General features: G+C 41.9%; 1 protein-coding gene across 1 annotated transcript in view; it reads left to right on the top strand.

Annotated features, from left to right (window-relative positions):
• The window catches only part of NUDT3 (nudix hydrolase 3), a 105,443-nt gene extending 87,713 nt beyond the window's left edge, over positions 1-17,730 (top strand). Inside the window, exons 3-5 of the mRNA XM_055406639.2 lie at positions 10,357-10,401; positions 11,672-11,756; positions 15,987-17,730. Of these exons, the coding sequence (XP_055262614.1) occupies positions 10,357-10,401; positions 11,672-11,756; positions 15,987-16,165 (309 nt within the window). The 3' untranslated portion in view covers positions 16,166-17,730. The remainder of the gene's footprint in view (positions 1-10,356; positions 10,402-11,671; positions 11,757-15,986) is intronic.
• Positions 17,731-19,574: the final 1,844 nt, after the last annotated feature.

Here is a 19,574-nt window from a genome sequence, read left to right as displayed (position 1 = left end):
ATGGATGAAGGAACTGGAATTGAGTATTTCACTTCTCCCAGGTTGGATAGACTCTGATGAAACCCAAATAGATTACATAAAATAGTTTCTCTGGAAGTCAGTCTTTGTTAAGAAGAACAGAATGTTATGGAGTATTTAAAATTGGCTATTTTTCTTCTCTCCAGAAGCAAGAGGGAATTTTTTCCAGTATTCACTATGAAAACTGCGTAGAGCTCCTGGAGTTGAAACCACAAATGCATGGTCACCCCCCACCTCCTTCTCCCCGCCCCGCCCCCAGGAGATTTGAGGCTTGTCCTTGAACCTTCAGTGGTTCTTCAGTCACAGCTCAGGTTTCTTCCACCCTGCCCTCACTCCCTTCCCTCGGTGGTTTCTGCTCTGGTAAGTTGAGATTCTCTGATCTGTCTGTCTCTCTGATTTGAGGGCAGTGACTTGCCCTGTGGCTTCACTTTTCTAATAAACCTAAGAAGCGTTTGTTCAGCTTTTTATTTGTTGTTATGACAGCATGGGAACTTCTAGGCTCCTTATATATGCTGGACCAGAAACTAGAAGTCTCCTTTACTTTTAAATAACACATTTGAACAGATACTTATTTTTCCAACCAAACAAAACAGTCTGCTCAACACACACACACCCCAATCTAAAATGTATATCCTGTTACTGCCCTCTCGTTTGTTTCAGTTTGTAACTTTATGTATAGATTATCATTATTGATAAGATACTGTTCTTGAAAATATAAGAAGTTATCATTTGTTATATTGATAACAGTCTTATCAACAATATTTACATTTAAGACCAGTAATTTTTATTGCTTTCATGAATCACAGCAATATTTTCCCTTTCTCTCCCCACCCCACCATAAATGTATTCTTTCTTGTGTCTTTTCTTCTCATGTGTTATTGGTTGACTGATTACTTATTGGCCAGTGACAATGCTGCAGAGCATGCTTTGAGACCTGGTTTCTTGTCTACCTTTGCCCTTGCAAAGACCAAGAGAGCAAACTTGGACTTTCAAAAAATGAAAGTATCATTTGTTACTATAACACCTACCAAATGTTTCAGTTCAATCTTTTACCTTTGGTGGTGAGTTATAATGAAGGCAACCAATGGGTAATTATTTATAAGAAAAGTACAAGAGTGATTGCATGTTTGAAAAAAAATTTTTCTTCACACATGAGTGGTTAAGAAATTATTAGACTCCTTGATTAATCCTTTTCCTCACGACTCTTGACTTAGGTGTTGGGTGTTACAGAGGAAAAGTCTAGTATCACAAAAATATTTCCCCTATGTAAACACTTGAAAACTTTCCTCCTTATTGTTGGAACTCAGAAATATCTCCTATTTGGTGAGCCCTTCCTTTTGGTAAGAAGTGGGTTTATTTATAATTTATATTAAACACTAGCAGCTTTTTTAAAGAATCACTTTTTAATCGAATCACTGTTTATTATTTATTTTTTTAGGCTTACTAGGAGAGCCTGACGTAAAGGTTAGCTCTCTTACTGCTAATAACTACTCCTACATTATCCTTCAACCGTTGTTTTTAAAAATTGGAATTAAAAAAATATGTATCTTTTTACTCAATTTATCTGTCTACTTGTCACACATAATTGAATGCTATTCCTTAATGAACAGTTAATTCATTGGCTTGATGTAGAGATTAGAATCTGCCAAGTTAGAGAACATAGCACTGTATTTGAGCAGGTCTGTGTTGGAACCTCAGTGGAAACTGAATTGCTGGGATAGGAGCCAGTTGCCTTCTGCTAAATGAATTAATTCCAGATGACTCTTCCAAAACAGTTGTATTTGCTTTCCCATCCAGCTCCACATTCCAGGAAAGGATTTTTAGTCATTAGGAAGTATGTACCATGACTCCAATACAATTCACAGTGGCTTCAGCAAATACTAAATGCAATCCTTACCCCTAGAGACTCAGCAGTCTTTAAACTACGAACAGCCACTGGACCTGGACAGATCTGACTTATCTGACTGAAGTGCCACTTAACAGCTTCCTCTTAATTCAGTGAACTTAACAAATGCAAACTGCCTAATGCAGAGGAAGTAAATTTAAAGATTCTGCATTACTACATAGGAAGTAAATTTAAAGATTCTAATTCATCTCCAAGAGACCCCATGTGGTTCCATATTAAAGCTGAATTTCCAGGTTAAATAACAATGCTGCTGCTGCTAAGTCTCTTCAGTTGTGTCTGACCCTGTGCAACCCCATAGACAGCAGCCCACCAGGCTCCCCCGTCCCTGGGATTCTCCAGGCAAGAACACTGGAGTGGGTTGCCATTTCCTTCTCCAATGCATGAAAGTGAAAAGTGAAAGTGAAGTCGCTCAGTTGTGTCTGACTCTTAGCGAGCCCCTGGATTGTAGCCCACCAGGCTCCTCTGTCCATGGGACTCTCCAGGCAAGAACACTGGAGTGGGTTGCCATTTCCTTCTCCAATGCATGAAAGTGAAAAGTGAAAATGAAGTTGCTCAGTTGTGTCTGACTCTTAGCGAGCCCCTGGATTGTAGCCCACCAGGCTCCTCTGTCCATGGGACTCTCCAGGCAAGAGTACTGGAGTGGGTTGCCATTTCCTTCTCCATAAATCACAATAAATGTAACTTAATAGATACGTACTTCATTTAAAAAGAAAATAAAACTTGCGATATGTTGTTTTCAAACATAGTGATGCTGAATAACTAACAATGAAGGGCTGGAAAAAGGTATATTAGGCAAATACTAACCAAAAGAAAACTAGAATAGTAATTGTAATATCAGACAAAATAGAATTTAGGTGAAAAACATTAACGGGACAAGAGGAACCTTTAATAATAAAAGGAACACTTTATTACACAAGATGGCAATCATGAACGTGTGCTCACCTGGCAAACTCTCCATCTGCATAAAGCAGGATTGACAGAGTCACGAGGGAACACTGACAAATCCAGAGCCATAGTGAAGACTGCAAAACAGCGCCTTTAGAAACTGATAGAAAAAGCAGCCAGAAAAGGATTGAGCAACACAGTTAACAAAGTTGATCAGATGCCATATATTGAGGAATAACCTTGTGTCCAACAAAGAGTATGTAAGTGTTTAAGCACACGTGAAAGAATTATTAAAAAAAAAAAACACCTTATGTTAAGCCATAAAAAAAAGTGTTGAAAATCCCACATCAATAATACAGACTGTATATACTGTGATACAGTGCAGTATAATTAGAAATCAACAACAGAGCCAGCTTAACAGAGAGAAACATTTGGAAACAGGAAAAAAAATGTCCTAAATAATCCTTGAGTTAAAGCACAAATCACAGTTCAAAACTAGTAAGCAAATAGAGCTAGACAGTTATGAAAGTACTTCCTGTCATTACTTACAGGATGCAGCTCATTCACTTTGAGCCCTAGATGATTTTATTAGAAAACAAAATACACATTAAATAAGCTAAGCAGTCAGTTCAAGAAACTAGCAGAAAAACAGCAGGGTACTCTCAAAGTAAAAGGATGAAAATAACAAGGAAAAGGGCAGAAATTAGTAGGGGAAAAGAAAAATGATCAACAGAACCAAAAGTGGGTCATTTTTATTTATCTAATAAAATAGACAAACCTCTCACTGAACCCATAAAGGATACAAAAGAGAAGGCAACAAATATGTAAGGAATAAAAAAGAAAATAACCACAGATATAACAGAGACATTTAAATTAAGAGAATGCCATGAAAAGCTGTAAACAAAAAACTTTGAAATCCTTAATAAAAATTTTCTAGGGAAAACAGCTCAAATATACTTAAGAAAAATTAGCCTATATGTGGATCATTAATGCTTACAGAAATTAAGCGGTAATCACCCCCTGTCTCCAACAGAAAGATCCCGAGATTAGACTAGTTGGATTTTACCAAAATTTCCAAAAATACATATTCTTATCTTGAACTGTTCTAGAGAAAGGATAACTACACACCTCTTCTTACAAGAAGTCAGTATAATCTTATTTCAGCAAACAGCACACTCTTTATAAGGTCCAGGTAATAACTACTTCAGATATAGAAGCCATATAGTCTCTGTCACAAATATGACTGCTGTTATAATGGGAACACTCTCATAGACAGTACTTAAATGAATTAGCATGGCTATGTTCCAGTAAAACTTAATTTACAGAAACCAGTGGTAAGACAGATTTGGCCTGTGGGCCATAGTTTGCTATGGCCTGAGGAAAGTTATGACCAATATAGACAGCATATTAAAAAGCAGAGACATTACTTTGTCAACAGAGGTCCGTCTAGTCAAGGCTATGGTTTTTCCAGTAGTCACGTATGGATGTGAGAGTTGGACTGTAAAGAAAGCTGAGCACTGAAGAATTGATGCTTTTGAGCTGTGGTCTTGGAGAAGACTCTTGAGAATGGCTTGGACTGCAAGGAGATCCATCCAGTCCATCCTAAAGGAGATCGGTCCGGGGTGTTCATTGGAAAGACTGATGTTGAAGCTGAAACTCCAATACTTTGGCCACCTGATGCAAAGAACTGACTCATTTGAAAAGATCCTGATGCTGGTGGGAAAGATTGAAGGCGGGAGAAGAGGATGGCAGAGGATGAGATGGTTAGATGGCATCACCAACTCAATGGACATGGGTTTGGGTAGACTCTGGGAGTTGGTGATGGACAGGGAGGTCTGGTGTACTGTGGTTCATGGGTTTGCAAAGAGTTGGACACAACTGAGTGACTGAACTGGAACTGGACTCCTGATCTTGATACTTAGAAAGAAGAGTCAGTTCTCACCTATGAACATGGATGTAAAAATCCTAAGGGAAATAACTGCAGATAGAATCTAATGCTGTCAAACTGTCACACACTCGGTTATCCCAAGAGTACAAGGATAGTTCAATCTTGGGAAATATGTTTATGTAATTTATTTCACTGAGATTAAAATAGATAAAATCACCATACCAGTCAATGAAGAAAAATTGTTTATTAAAATTCAGTTCCCTTTCATCTTAAAAGCTATAAGCAAACATAAAAGGAATTTCCTTAACTTGATAGAGTATCTAATAAAACCTCCAGCAAACATCATACTTTTGAAATTTTTAAAGCATCCCCCATGGAAGACAGGAATAAGACAATTATGATTGCTGTCATGCTGCCATTTGTTATTGAACTGTGGTCCTAGCCACTGCAGTAAGACAGAAATAAAGAGTCAAAAGGAAGAAGCAAATTACCATTATTTGCAGGTGGTCTGATCATTAATTATGAAAAACCAAAGAAACACAACAGAAACTAGTAGAACTAATACAAGCATTTTTAAAAGTTTCAAGACAGGAGAAGGAAATGGCAACACATTCTAGTATTTTTGCCTGGAAAATTCCTTGGACAGAAGAGCCTGGCGGGCTGCAGTCCAGAGGGTCACATGACTGAGCACGCATGCGTGAAGGGGCTGGAGGTAGATGTGTTGGTAGCAATAAACAGATAGAACTCCCCCCAGAAAAGTTTCAAGACTAAAGACCAATATGCAGAAACCAGCAGCGTTTCTTTAAACAAGTAGTAATCAACTGGCAAACATGTAACTTGTAAAGATATGTATTATTCACAGTAGCAACAGAACTATACTAAAACTGAAATACCTTGCTGATAGAGTACAGGATCTTTACAATACAAATAATAAATCTTCGTGAAAGGATTTTAAAAGACACGCATAAATGGATAGAGATCGTCTATTCTTGAACGAAGAAACTAAATATTGTAAAGGTGTGTTTTTCTCAAATTACTCCAAAAATAAAAATAAATATCCCCCAAGAATTTTTGAAAAGATCTGAGAAAGTGATTTTTGAAATTTATGTAGAAGAATAAAGGTACAACAACCTGAATGTTTGTTTCATTATTTTCTTTACTTTTTTGATGTTTGAAGTATTTCATTTAAAAAGCAAAATTTAAAAATGGGTTGAAATTTCACTGGACTTACACTGGCTTCTCCTCTACTTCATCTGTCTTCACTGTGTTTCTTTTCTTCTGTACTTGCTAAGTCTGGGGGATACCAGAAAGTTATATGTGTTGAAGACTATATATTTTTTTCGCAGGTTTCCTCATGCAGACATTTGCATTAGTTGTTGCCCTGAATTCCTTTTAGGCCTTGGCTTATTGCTTTTGATAGAGGAAGATTTTATACTGCAGCTCCCTGAGAGTTCAGAATTTTTTTTCGGGAATATGCAGTTTTCCTCAGAGAGCTGCCTTTGAAATCAAGGAGAGTAGCAGAAAGCTTTCAGATACAGGTTCCAGCACACATAACTAAAAGTGGTTTTAACAGCAACAGTATTTCTCCTGACATAAGAGGGCCAAGGATTGGCCATTACCTTGTTTCTCCAGCAGCTCAGGGATCAGGACTTTGGTTCACTTCTCATTGATTTTCTAGGCCTTTTCCTTACAATGACAAGAGGATGGTTGTAGCTCCAAGTTTCAGATCCCCACCTGACAAGCAGGGAGGTATAGGGTTTCTTTTTGTACAGCTCTTCTTATCAGGATGGGAGATCTCTCCCAGAAGCCTCTGAGAAACGTTCCTCTCAGGAACCATTGACCCAGAATTGGGTCACACACAGTACCCCTAAACCTGTCATTGCAGAGGGCAGCAGACCTCCCTTTGTGGTTCAGGTGTGCCGAAGTTCTTACCTGAACAGAATCTGGGCCTTACTGGTCGCAGGGAGGAAGGGAGAATGCTTGTGGGCTAGATAGCCATCTGTCTGCCACAGTGTCCACCTGAGTGTGAAAAATTGGTTTCAGAAGGTGATGGTACACTTTATGCCCATCCAAACTAAGCATGAAGCCAGGGATCTTTGTGATGGGCCACCATTTTAGGGGAGGTTCAAAGGCTCATCGAGGGGAGCTTCCCAGTGGCTCTGTGGTAATGAATCCACCTGCAACACAGGAGACGCCAGTTCGATCCCTGGGTTGGGAAAATCCCCTGGAGGAGGACATGGCAACCCACTCCAGTATTCTTGCCTGGAGAGTCCCATGGACAGAGGAGCCGGGCAGGCTGCAGTCCAGGGGGTCACAAACGGTCGGTCACGACTGAGTGTGCACTCGCAGAATGTGCGCTTCAGAGGCCCAACACATCAGCTCCTCTGCCTGGGCCCCAAGTGCACCCGCTGGAGACTGAGGAAAGGACAAGACACTGGACTGTGCCTTGTCCTTCCAGCCCTTTCCAGTACGTACTTCCAATCCCAGTAGAACACTGTCAAAGAAAAAAAGACATTTGCATTTTTTTCCTTTTTAAATAGTAGACAGTTGCTCCATTAATTTATGTGAACTAGACCTCAGAAGTGTTAGAATTGATATTGTATACTTTGAGGTTCGAGAGACCGTTCATCTGCATGTGGTTGGATAATGAAGGGCAGCGGCTCCTTTATTTGAATTCTTAATGCTGGCTAAGATGGGCTTTTAAGTAAAGACTTCTCTGGATTAGGGGCTTCTGACAGTACCAGTTGAAATTGTAACTGCTTTCATATGATTATGAGAAAAACAGGCTATACCAGCACTGTGACCAAGCTTTCATATACCCTGAATCAAGTCTTAGCCCCAAATGTCTGAGCCAAATATCTGTCAGATGTGATCCTGACACCTATCCTGACCTGCGTGCAAGAATCATGTGAGAGATAAAAATATCTGTCCAGTTGCTTGTGGCAATATTTGAGAGAGAGCTAGGATATGATAGTGGGACTGTGGAAGGTTGTGAAAAAGTAAAATGGTTACAGTAAACGCTGTCTCGAAGAACCTTTGCCTCTGAGGAATCTTCCTCTTACTAGCACTTTGGTTTTAAAGAACCAAAATCCTATTCTTAGAAAAGAAGAGCCTCCTCTTGAGAAAACTGCTAAAGCAAAATTTTAAGAACTGATAAATATAGGAACATTTCTTTGCTTTTAATGTATATGATACTGTAGATAAGGTGGAATCACCTTAGATAGAATTTCCCCAAGTATATCTCCTGAGTATCAGCATAAAACTTGAAAGAAACATTTAAGGAACAAATAAAACTATTGTTGATTTGAAGTAATTAATTAGACTAATTAGAAGTGAAAATATATGCCACTGAATTTCAGTGTACAGATGACAGCATTATTTGATTTACATTAGACTATAAAAATGCATCTATTTCATTAAGAAAAAAATGCTTTTATATTTTTCCTAACTGCCTCTAACACAGAGTAAATCATAGAAACATGTTGGTGTTGAGTGCAGAAATTACCATAATTAAAAGTTTAAAATTATATATATTGTCATAATATTAAGATGATTTATGCCCTTAAAATTTGGAGAGTATTTCCTTTTCTGTACTTTGTTTTCGTTAAGAAGAATAAATAATTGAACAGTGACTGCTGAAGAGACCTCTTTTCCTCTTTGCAGAAGAGAAATGTGAATGATGTTCTGTGAACCTCTAGCAGCCGTCCTTGTGCCGCCCCCTCTCCCAGCCTGCCTCGGGCCTGCCTCCCCTGCAGCCTGGCAGCTCTACTCCCGGGCCCTCAGAGGAGGCCTGTGGCAGGCGACAGGTGACTCCTCTCAGGAGCCGACCTGAGCGCGTTTGGGTGGCCTCGGACCAGAGACCAGCGCTGGCTTTCCAGATGAGCATAGCCTGCCAGCTCGTCCCACTTGTCCAGGCAGCTTCATTGGTTAATTCATGCAGTCCAACCTAGCTAGTCTTAGCTGGCTGTGGAGTGCAATTATTTCTGAAAATGTAGAAAAGCAGTTTAAATAAGAAAAGGTACACATTTGCATTCAAGTAGACCAAAAGCCACATGGGGAAAAGAATGGAGAAAGAAGCATGTTGACAAGAGAAAGGAAAATAATTCGTTGACAGATAATTAGCAAAAATTAATTTCAAAATTTAGCTCACCCAGGAATCTAGGCCTTTGAATTGGTTTCTATTGTTTCTATTATTAAATCTCTCTAAAGAACTTTTGGAGAACTTATTTAAAATTTTTGTTCATTCTGTGTAAGCATAGTGAGCACCTGCTGTGTTTAGAAAGTATATTTGCCTTATTTTTTTTAATGTATTGTACAAAATAACATGGCAATTGTAGTAAGAAACAAGTTACTGCATCCCCCACGCATTTCCAAAACACTAAAAAGACATAGCCTGACCCAAAAGCAAAGCGGATGCCTCCATAGATCAGAAGCAGAGCAGAATTGCAGTAGAGCAGAGGAAAGTTGCAGCCTGCATGGCCTTGGTTGGCTGGTGGTTGAAGCCTTTGGAGTAAGGGAGAGGACACCACCACAGCGCACAGTAAAGGGCGGGGCTGTATGTGCAGTGTATCTGTGTTCCCCCGGAGGAGGAGCCCTAAAGTGTCACTCTGGAGAGCCTCTGACAGCAGCACCACACGTAAGCCCTTCACCAGGTGGAACGTGAACTATTTATTAACTTCGGATGAGATGAATGTTACAGCATGACCTAGTAAAGAACTCAACTATGTGCAGGATGCTCAAAAAAATAAAGGAAGGACTTCTGTTTTAAAAGAACAACAACAAAAAAATCATGGAAACAAAGGTGTCCATAATGGAAACAGGTAGATATACATAGATATGAAAAACATCAAATAAAAAAGGGACTAGAAATGGATAATTTATCCAGGATATGGTTGAAAAGTAAATTAGTAAATTGGAATATATCGAAAAGTTCACCTATAATGCATCAGAAAGACACAGATCTTAAAAAAAATTACCAAAAGACTGATGGGATGAACATTGTCTTTACTACAGAAGCCTGACCACTGTGTAAAGTTGCCCTCTCCCCATCATTCTGTCTTCCACATGCTCTGTGCATTCCTGTCATAAAACTGATGATTGAGCAGAATTACCAGGACTGTGTTTTTGTTGACTTAACGCTTTGCTGTGCTCCTGCTGGGTGCTGAGCTCTGTTCTGGACATACAGTGTACAGACAGCCAAGAGCAAGTCAGATAAGGGTCTTAGTCTCATGCAGCTTGAGTTCTAGCGTATTCATCACTGTTTCTCTGGCATCTGCACCACTGTTTGGCTCAGATTAGGCATTCCGTGTATATTGGTGAATGAATGGGTAAATGACCGAAGTGATTCCTACCTCAGAATATCTTTGGTATGGCTGTGGCCTTGACTGCTGTGCTCTGTTTGGCCAGTGTCTCAGTGGTGCGAGGGCTGGAGAGGAGAGGAGGACTTTCTCCCCAGAGCATACCCTGCTCTTTCCAGTCTGTGACCCAGAGAACACATGTTCCAGTTCCCACAGACCCGGAGTCCACCTGAGCTGGGTCCTCGTGCTTTTACTTCTGCCTTACAATTTACTTCTGTTTTACAGATTAGTCAGGAAGATTCAGAATGAGACCAGCACTGTAAGCAATGTCAATGCACAAATTTTTCTTTTTTCTTTTTCAGGCTGGAGTGAAAGGGACATTGGGAAGATTAGTTGGAATTTTTGAGGTAAATCTGTTAAAATCTTTGGTGCAATTGGTATTATATTAATAACCACATATGTCTTGACCTTAGACCGTTCAGACTTCTGTAACAAAGATACCAGAAATCGGGTGGCTTATAAACAATAGAAATTGATTCACAGGAAATCCAAGATAAAGGTGCAAGCAGATTCAGTGTCTGGTGAGGACCCCCTTCCTGGTTCATAGACAGCTGTTTCTCTGTGTTCTCGCACGGCAGAGAAGGGACCAAACATCTCTAGGGTCTGTTTTATAAGAACACTAATTCCATTCATGAGGGTCATCTGTCATAACCCAGTCGCCTCCCACTGTCCCCACTTCCCGATACCATTACCATGGGGGTTAGGATTTCAACATGAAATTGGGGTGGGGTTAGCGGGGTCATGAACACTGTCCATTGCTGTCTTTTTTTTTTTTTTTTTTAATTTTCTTTTGGCCATGTGGGATCTTAGTTCCCTGATCAGGTATCGAGCCTGTAGCCCCTGCACTGGGAGTTCCGAGTCTTAACCACCAGACCGCCACAGAAGTCCCCATTGCAGTCTTCATCTGGGAAAGATGCCGTCTTCTTTTCACCAAGTTTTCAAAACAGTGCAGCACCAGAAGAGAATACTGTGCTTTCTTTTTTAAGATCCCATTAATCTCCTCCGTACAGCTAGAATTATTTGTAAGAATTGTTTTTCCCATCTCTACCTCTCTTCCCCTCCCCCCAAGATGTGAGGAAGGGTAGATAGGAGGAGACCGGAGAAACAGGAGATGAGCAGCTGCAGCGAAGGAGACTAACAAGCACTTAGGCTGGAGGAGGGATTTGGAGAAAGTCGGAAATGGGGATAACGATGAGCAGGGCTAATAGGAGGAGGGGCCGTGTGTGAGGTTATCAGCTTGCTTGGGTGAATGGGCCCTCCACCCATCACAGTCTTATTTTTCTGCTGTGCTAGCTAGTTAAATGTGCTTCATATGTTTTTTTCAAGAGGTCCCCGATCCTTTTCTCAGTATTTTTGAGAAGTTGCTCTTTAGAGAAGAAGGAAAAACCAGGGTAAAGCCTTGGCTTTGGAAGCCCAGCCAAAGAGCTCACCCTCTGATTCAAGCATGGCATGTTTTAAGTAGGCCAGCTGGCGCTATTCCGTATCTGATTGTCGGATGACAAAAGTAAAAGGAGTCCTTGGATCTGAGCTCTCTGGACATGTGCATTAGAGCCTGTTTCATGTATGTAATCTCAGCTCTCTAAGGAAACTCTCCGCCCCTCTCTCTCTGCCCTTCAGAACCAGGAGAGGAAGCATAGGACGTACGTCTATGTGCTCATCGTCACAGAAGTGCTGGAAGACTGGGAGGACTCAGTCAGCATCGGTAAGTTGTCCCCAGACGGCCTCCCAGGAGCTCTCACGACCAGCCGTGGCCACACTGCAGCTCTTTACCCAGAACCACAGACGAGAGCCTGATAAGGAAAAGAAATAACAGAAGGATGTGTTTAAATAAGCATGTCTGTTTTTGAACTTGTGAAAAGTACTATTATATTTTTAAATGTTTAAAAGGAAACTGAAGTTGGATGCATAGTCAACAATTAGAGACAAGGCCCATAAAAATAAAACCAGAATTGGATTTTTCTAAAACCATATTGGATCCTCCCAAACAGATATTAATCGTGGCCTCTACATTTCTAGGCCTGCTGCTGGCCACTGACCCCAGTGAGAGCAGCCCTGCAGCTGTTCTTGCGATGCTTATTCATATTGTTGGAGGAAACTGTGACTTTAGTGGTGTGAGCCCTCCCTCCAGAGCTGTGTAGCAGGTTCAGAGTGGTGGGAGTAACTGGAAGCCACCAGTTACATTCATGTTACCCTTGAGGTGAACTCGCCTTTTCTCCTAAGGAGCCATTTTCAGTAATCCCAGATCAGTTGTGTGTATATATATCTTTAGACCTAAAAAGTGAGGTGATTTAATGATTGTTTCATGGTTTTAATCTGTGAGCTCTGAAGGAAAAGCGTAGAAAAACATAAAATTAATTTAATTTCTGTTATAAATTTGGCAAAAAGAATTTACTTATCAGAACTTCTCAGTTGTTAGTATGTGCTTCACCATCGTGCCTCTCAGCACTGTTGATCTGGACATTTCACGGCCTTTCAGTTTTTAGTTGCTTTGTATTTGATAAGAATGCAGTAAGCTTAAGTATAAATTTGGTGAGGGGGTATTAAAAATAGACTCCTTGATAGCTGGTGCTGGGGCCAGAGATGAGTGTGGTGTGGCAGGCCCTGTCCTCAGACTACTCTGTTGGGTCGGAGTTGTACACTTGTGATACTGATTTTTAAGGTACCATTGCTCTGTTAACATCCAAACAAGCCTGTCACCTGTACTCCTGTTGCTGAGAATTGACCCTAATGAAACTATCTAAAATATGTTTTAGATAGCTAACAGGGAATAAGCCTGTTAGCCTTTCTTCACATAAGCCATTTCAGGTGAAAAATTGGGTCTTAAAATATACAGGTCAGTGAATGACAAGTGATCCAAGGTCCATTCATCTGATGGAATGTTAGGCAGCTGTTAAACACATACTTAATGAAAGCTGTGTACCACAGAGAAGTGCTTATGAGATAAAGTGGGTGAATGAAAACAGGGTATAGAATTATGTGTATACTAATTAAGGCTACATCAAAATGGAATTTGAAATGAAAACAAAGGTGAGGTACTGGTTTTCACCTAAAGAATTGGCAGTGACAAACAACAGTTAACAGTGCTGGCAGGAGTGTGGTGAAACTGACATTCCAGCACAGAAGCAGGCTTGGGGATCAGCACATCCTTTCTGGAAGGCTGTTTGGCAGTACATGTCACTAGCCATATAAGGTTCAGATTTTTAAAATTGTAGCATTCTTTATAATAAAGTAGCAGACTGTTGATGTCCAGTGGCGGAGAAATAGTTAAGTGAATGACGTTACACCCATGCTAGACAGCGTGACACAACCACTACCTGTCACACTGAGAAGAGTGCTTGAGGAGCAGCGTGAACTGGAAAAGGAGCAACAGCAACAACACTAATGCACTGTCTTAGAGCGTGTGCTTTGTGCCAGGTATCGCTCAAATGCTTCACGTATTACCCTTCACAACAGACTTGTGAGATGAGTTCTGTGTATTATCTCTCTTCTGTAGAGGAGGGAAGAGGGGCACAGAGAGGCTCAGTAGCTTGCCCAAGCCTGTGTAGCTGATTCGAGCCTTTGATGTGACTGAGCCCAGCAGAGTAGCATCAGCGTCCATGTTCCCAACAGCAGCACTCTGTCAGGGCCTCCGAGGAGTTCGGAGTACCTTAAAGCAGGATCCCAATTATAATTGTTGAGATAGCTGTGTCTTTTTCAAATAAGGTGAAAGATAAGCAAATGCACTAAGGTACTATAAGAGTAGTTACTTCTAGTTTGTAAGATTACAGGTAATTATCTTGTTCTTTATTCTTGCTTCTGTTTTTCCCAGTTTTAACCAATGATCTTTTGTTAGCTCTGTCAGAGAAAAAATAATAAAGGATTTTAAAACATGCATTTGAAAAAAATTTTGAAATACACTGAAAAGTTAATGGTGATTGTGTTGAGATTATATTTTCTTCTTTTTAAGAAAATATTTGCTTGACTGTAGATATATCGCTCTTTTTATTTATTTTTGGCTGCGCTGGGTCTTCACTGCTGCGCCAGGCTTTCTCTGGTTGCAGTGGGCGTGGGCTGCTCTTCGTTGCTGTGCTTGGGTATCTCACTTTGGTGTCTTCTCTTGTTGTGGAGCACAGGCTTCCGGCACTCGGGCTCAGTAGTTGTGGCTCACAGGCTTAGTTGCTTTGCAGCACGTGGACTCTTCCTGGACCAGGGATCAAACCTGTGTTCCTTTCATTGGGAGGAAATTCTTATCCTCTGTACTGCCAGGGAAGTCCACCCCCCGCCTTTTTTTCCCCGCAACTTTCCCTTTCAGCATCTTTTTTTTTTTTTAGTTATTTGGCTGTGTCGGGTCTTAGTTGCATCATGTGGGATCTTTATTGTGGCACACAGGCTCTCTAGTTGTCGCTCTTGGGCTCAGTTGCTCCTTGGCGTGTGGGATCTTAGTTCCCCTATCAAGGATCAAACTCGTGTCCCTTGCATTGAAAGGTGGATTCTTAACCAGTAGACCCATCACGGAAATCCCAGATGTGTCACTGTTAGACAGGATTTTTAAAATAAATACCTGGTTACAGGTCAGCCATCCCAGTAATTCTGGAAGCTGCATCAGTTTCATGTCCATTTTTGCGGGAGATGGGAATGCTGGCTGGGCTTCAGGCGTGTATGTGTCAGCCACGGAAGGCCAGAAGCCCAGGAGCTGGAGAAGAAACAGCTAGCAGTGGTTCTTTCTAGAGTGCAAGTTTCACACCGTTACTCTCAGTTTTTCAGTTTCCAGATTTCGCACCTATTTTCTGCGTTAGGCATTTGTATAGTATTTGACACATACAAACTGTGCTTCCATCACCCTTGTTAGAGAAGAAAATAGGAAAAATATATTTATTAAATGTTGGTAACCATCATGGCTCTTTGTACTGTGTAGAAGTATCAATCAGTGATAAAGAAAATGAACACTAAATATTCATGGGAAGGACTGAAGTTGAAGCTGAAGCTCCAGTACTTCAGCCACCTGATGGTGGTGGTGGTGGTTGGTGGTAGTTTAGTTGCTAAGTCATGTCTGACGCTTGTGACCCCATGGACTGTAGCCCGCCAGGCTCCTCTGTGCATGGGATTTTCCAGGCAAGAATACTGGAGTGGATTGCTATTTCCTTCCCCAGGAGATCCTCCCGACCCAGGAATCCATCCCGGGTCTCCTGCATTGCAGGCAGATTCCTTACTGACTGAGCTATGATGGAGGTCACCCGATGAGAAGAGCTAACTCATTGGAAATGACCCTGCTGCTGGGAAAAATCGAAGGCACGAGGAGAAGGGAGCAACAGGATGAGATAAGGTTGGATGGTGTCACTGACTTAATGGACATGAGTTTGAGCGAGCTCCAGGAAGTAGTGAAGTACAGAGAAACCTGGCCTCTGCAGTCCATGGGGTCACAGAGTTGTACACGACTTAGCACCTGAACAACAGCAGCAGAAACATCAAATCACTGTGTTGTATACCTGGAACTCATATACCGTGTTGTGGGTCATTTACACTTCAGTTTAAAAACGGAAAGATGGGCTTTGCTGGTGGTCTAGCAGTTAAGAATCTGCCTGCCAGTGCAGGCAACAGGAGTCTGATGCCTGGTCCAGGAAGATTCCACATGCCTTGGAACAGCTGCGGCCATGCGGCACAACTACTGAAGCATGCACGCCCTGCAGCCCCTGCAGCAAGAGAACCGCAACGAGAAGCCTGCGCGCTGCAGTAGGGTATTGCCCCCACTGTCTGCAACTAGAGACAGCCCTCGCGCAACGACGAGACCCAGTGCAACCATAAGCAAATAAATAACTTTTTAAAAAGAAAAGAAAAACGTTAATGACCGTAGTTTCTGTGGGTTTTTTCTCTGCATTTTCTCACAAGTTACAGAGTCAGAAACCTCCTGCTGCTTCCCTTTTGCACTAATTTCTTTTATTCTCTGCCTCCACAGGAAGGAAGCGGGAATGGTTTAAAATAGAAGATGCCATAAAAGTGCTGCAGTGTCACAAACCGGTGCAGGCGTCATATTTTGAAACGTTGAGGCAAGGCTACTCAGCCAACAACGGCACCCCGCTCGTGGCCCCCACATACTCAGTGTCTGCTCAGAGCTCCATGCCGGGCATCAGATGACTGAAGATTTCCTGTAAGAGAAGTGAAAATTGGAAACGAGACTGAAGTGCAGGTCTTCCCTCTCACCCTTGCTCTTTCACCTCTCCTCACAGGCCTCCTCTTTCAAATAAGGCATGATGGGCAGCAGAGAAAGAGTTTATTGATAATGTTGCTGTTTGGTGTTAAGTGATGGGGCTTTTTCTTCTCTTTTTATTGAGGGGGTGGGGGTTGGGTATGTAATTTGTAAGTACTTTTGTGCATGATCTGTCTCTCCCTTTTCACACCCCTACAATTCTCTAAAGAGGCAAACAGCCTTCCCTCTGCCTTGGATTCTGAAGTGTTCCTGTTTGTCTCATCCCAGCCCTGGCCAGATTTTTTTTTTTTTTTAATTAAAAGATATCCAGTATGAGATGAAACCTTTCAAGAATATGTCCCATGATGTGCTGTTCAGTCCAGTGGGTTGGTCACTTTCACTGCAGGGTACATTTATCTACACATTATATACTGGACATATAATATGTAAATAAATGACTTTTAGAAGAGGCATTTGTTTTAATTTTTCAAGGTTTTATTTTTCAAATTTTGGGTGTTTCTGAAGTGGAGAGCCTCACAATTCATTTGCTTTTTCATTTTTGATGCTAGTGGCTAGGTGAGTTTCCCCACCCTCTCCTTTCCCCAGTCGCCCGTATAGTTACATAGGGTGGGAAGGGTTTAGCTACTTCATAGTCTCCCAGAACTCATGCCTTCTCTTGAAGCTGTGTTTCCACGCCAAGAAAGAAACAGGAAGAAACCTATTTTCTTTTTTATTACCAAGCCAGGAGCAAATGGCCTCAGCTCAGATCCGGAGAAACAATGCTAGAAATTGAATTCCTCCCTATGTGTTGACAATAGGGATTTGAACTGGATTCTTGGGATTACTATCAAAAAACTGGAGCGTCGAGCACTGTTTCTCTCCTGCTGGTTTGGAGTTTTTTCCATAATGCTACTTACTGCCGACAGCGGCCTCTCCCTGTGCGTCCATGCCTTACACCGCGCGGAACTGGACATTGTCCTTGTGCCCGAAGCATCCAGCTGTGCTTGGCAGGTGCGGCTGCACAGCCGTGTCCTGCTGTGGGTAAGCGTGCTATGTTCCTGAAAAGTACACAGGAGGAAAATTCAGATGTTTGCTTGTCTTTGTAATGTTATAGCACTTGTAATTGCACCATGGAGCATGCTCAGAAATATTAAATTTATCTCCCACCAGGATGTGAAAGGTCCATCATCTGCTGAGAAGTGGTACAGGAGAATGCTTAATCATTTACTAGAACGGCTACATAATGCATTGGCTCACTGCAGACTGTCTTGTTGATTTTTGATACAGGTTGGATGCTAGCTTCATTTGCAAATTGTGCTGTTTAGCAGACAAGTGCACAGTCTAGAGACTGGGGGTGGAGCGGGGGGACCCTGATCAGTCCCTGGCTTTGGGACAGGAGTTTATTGCTAAACTGTTAGTGGCATCTCCTTTGTCAAAACACAGCTGAGATGTGAAATTAAAATCGTAGTTCTCTTTATTTAAAAAGTCTAATAAATACTCAAACTTTGAAAAACTTTTGCTCTTCCCTCCCACTAAAAGAAATGTGTGTATCTGGTAGGCCTGGTCATTTAGCATTCAACGTTTTGGGGAACGTCAGTTGAACTTTAATTTGCTATCCATTCTCAGTTTGCATCTTCTCTCCCAGTCTTAAAACACAGAGCCAAAAAGCGGGGCTGGCAGTTTCCTTAGCACCACTCTGCCTCTGGGAAAGGAATCCTGTCCCCATGGAGGGCCCCAGTGGATAGAAAGCACCATGGGATTGGAGTCTAAATGCCAACTCACTGTCCACGTGTTCTACTTGAAGTGAACACACTGCTGCTTATCGCCTGATTTAGAGCATTCTAAGGGTCTGTCCAAATAAATAAAAGGGACTGTAAAATAAATTCAACTAAGCACTAAATGGAATCCCCAAAACACAGTCTTCCAAATAAATTCTGCCTTTATGACACAGAAAGTGCTTTGCAGGAAAACAATCAGTACTCCTGAAATAGGAATTGCAGTGTTAGTGTTAATAATAATTTGTGCGTTTTTAGTGATCTGAAGTTTTCACTGGGCTGGTGTAATAATACACTACCTTACAAAATCCAGTTTGGATTGTTGTTGGTGTCTTTGGGTCAGGAACATGAACTGTGCCAAGAAGTATTTTTCAGTCATGAATGATCCCATTAATGCAGTTAACTGGAGAGATTGTGCTGCTGCTTCCTCAGCTGACAAAAGGAGGCTTTGTCCAACACCAGAATGGTTGAAACTGGTGCTTTTGTCTGTTGCACTGGGATTCTGATGATCGGGGCTTGGTGTTTTTCCCTCCCTGGCACCGTCAATACCATGGCTGTCTCCTGATGTGTAGTTACAGCCCTGTTGTGATAGATTACTTGGACGCATGGTTGCAGTAGCCTTTCTATCTCCCCCACAGAAAACAGAGAAAAGCACCAGTTTACCTTACTTGCAGAATGTTCCAGCAACTCTGATTTGCTATTAATTCTGCAAGTACTCACCTTCTTCAGGCTTGGCAGGAACAGGTTCCTTCCTATGTTCAGGGCAGACGTAAAGTCTCTTTCTTACAGTGAACGGACATGTCTTAGAGTCTGGCTATTACTGGAGTGTCCATTGGAGTCCACCATACTCAGGATGGAGAAAGATAGTGATAGAATTTTTTAAATTTAAATTTGTTCATAATTTGAAGCCCTTGGGGAAACATCAGTGAGATCATGACTTTTTTTTTTTTTTTTGGAAACAGGACTCTGTGTGTGTGTGAGAGAGAGAGAGAGAAAGAGGGACTGCCAGGGGTCAGCCACATTGGGTTTTTGTAGCCTCTAGGACAGTGCAGCCCATGAAACAGAAGTCTTGATTTTTCTCACAGTAAACATCACAGGATGGAAAAATTTGCAGGATTGACTGTGGTATTTAGAAATGTCCGCTGCCCTATCTGCCCTGTGTGAAGAGGGCTCCCACACTGCCGGGTCTGAACTGAGGCCCTCTGGAGGGGTCAGAGGTGGGAAAGTATCTCCTGCTGGAGGTGCAGCAAGGCCTGGGAGGTGGCTTGGCCCCAGGGCCTCCGCCCCCTGCATTGCACTGTGAGAGCCTCGGAAAGGGAGGCCCCAGCACCCTCGCTGCCGGCAGCCTTGGTGAGGAGAGGGCCACTGCCCTCTGAGAGTGTTTGCGATCCTTTGCACTCTTGTTGCTACACAGTCAGGTTGCTTCATGGAAGAGAAATAGGAGTCAGCCCATGTAAAGTCTCCCGGACTCGTTTAGAAGAAGTCACCTTGAATTCTAGAAGGAGAAGTTCCCCACAAAACCATGCTTCCTCTCCCCCTTTGTCTTCTCCACATACAGTGCTCGCGGGGGGCTGCTTCTAAA

This window comes from Moschus berezovskii, chromosome 23 (genome assembly GCF_049115385.1).
Source record: "Moschus berezovskii isolate FMDL1 chromosome 23, NW_MosBer_1.0, whole genome shotgun sequence".
NCBI classification, from domain to species: Eukaryota; Metazoa; Chordata; class Mammalia; order Artiodactyla; family Moschidae; genus Moschus; species Moschus berezovskii.
Note: the sequence above shows the minus strand (reverse complement) of the source record. Positions and strands in the feature narration are given on the sequence as shown.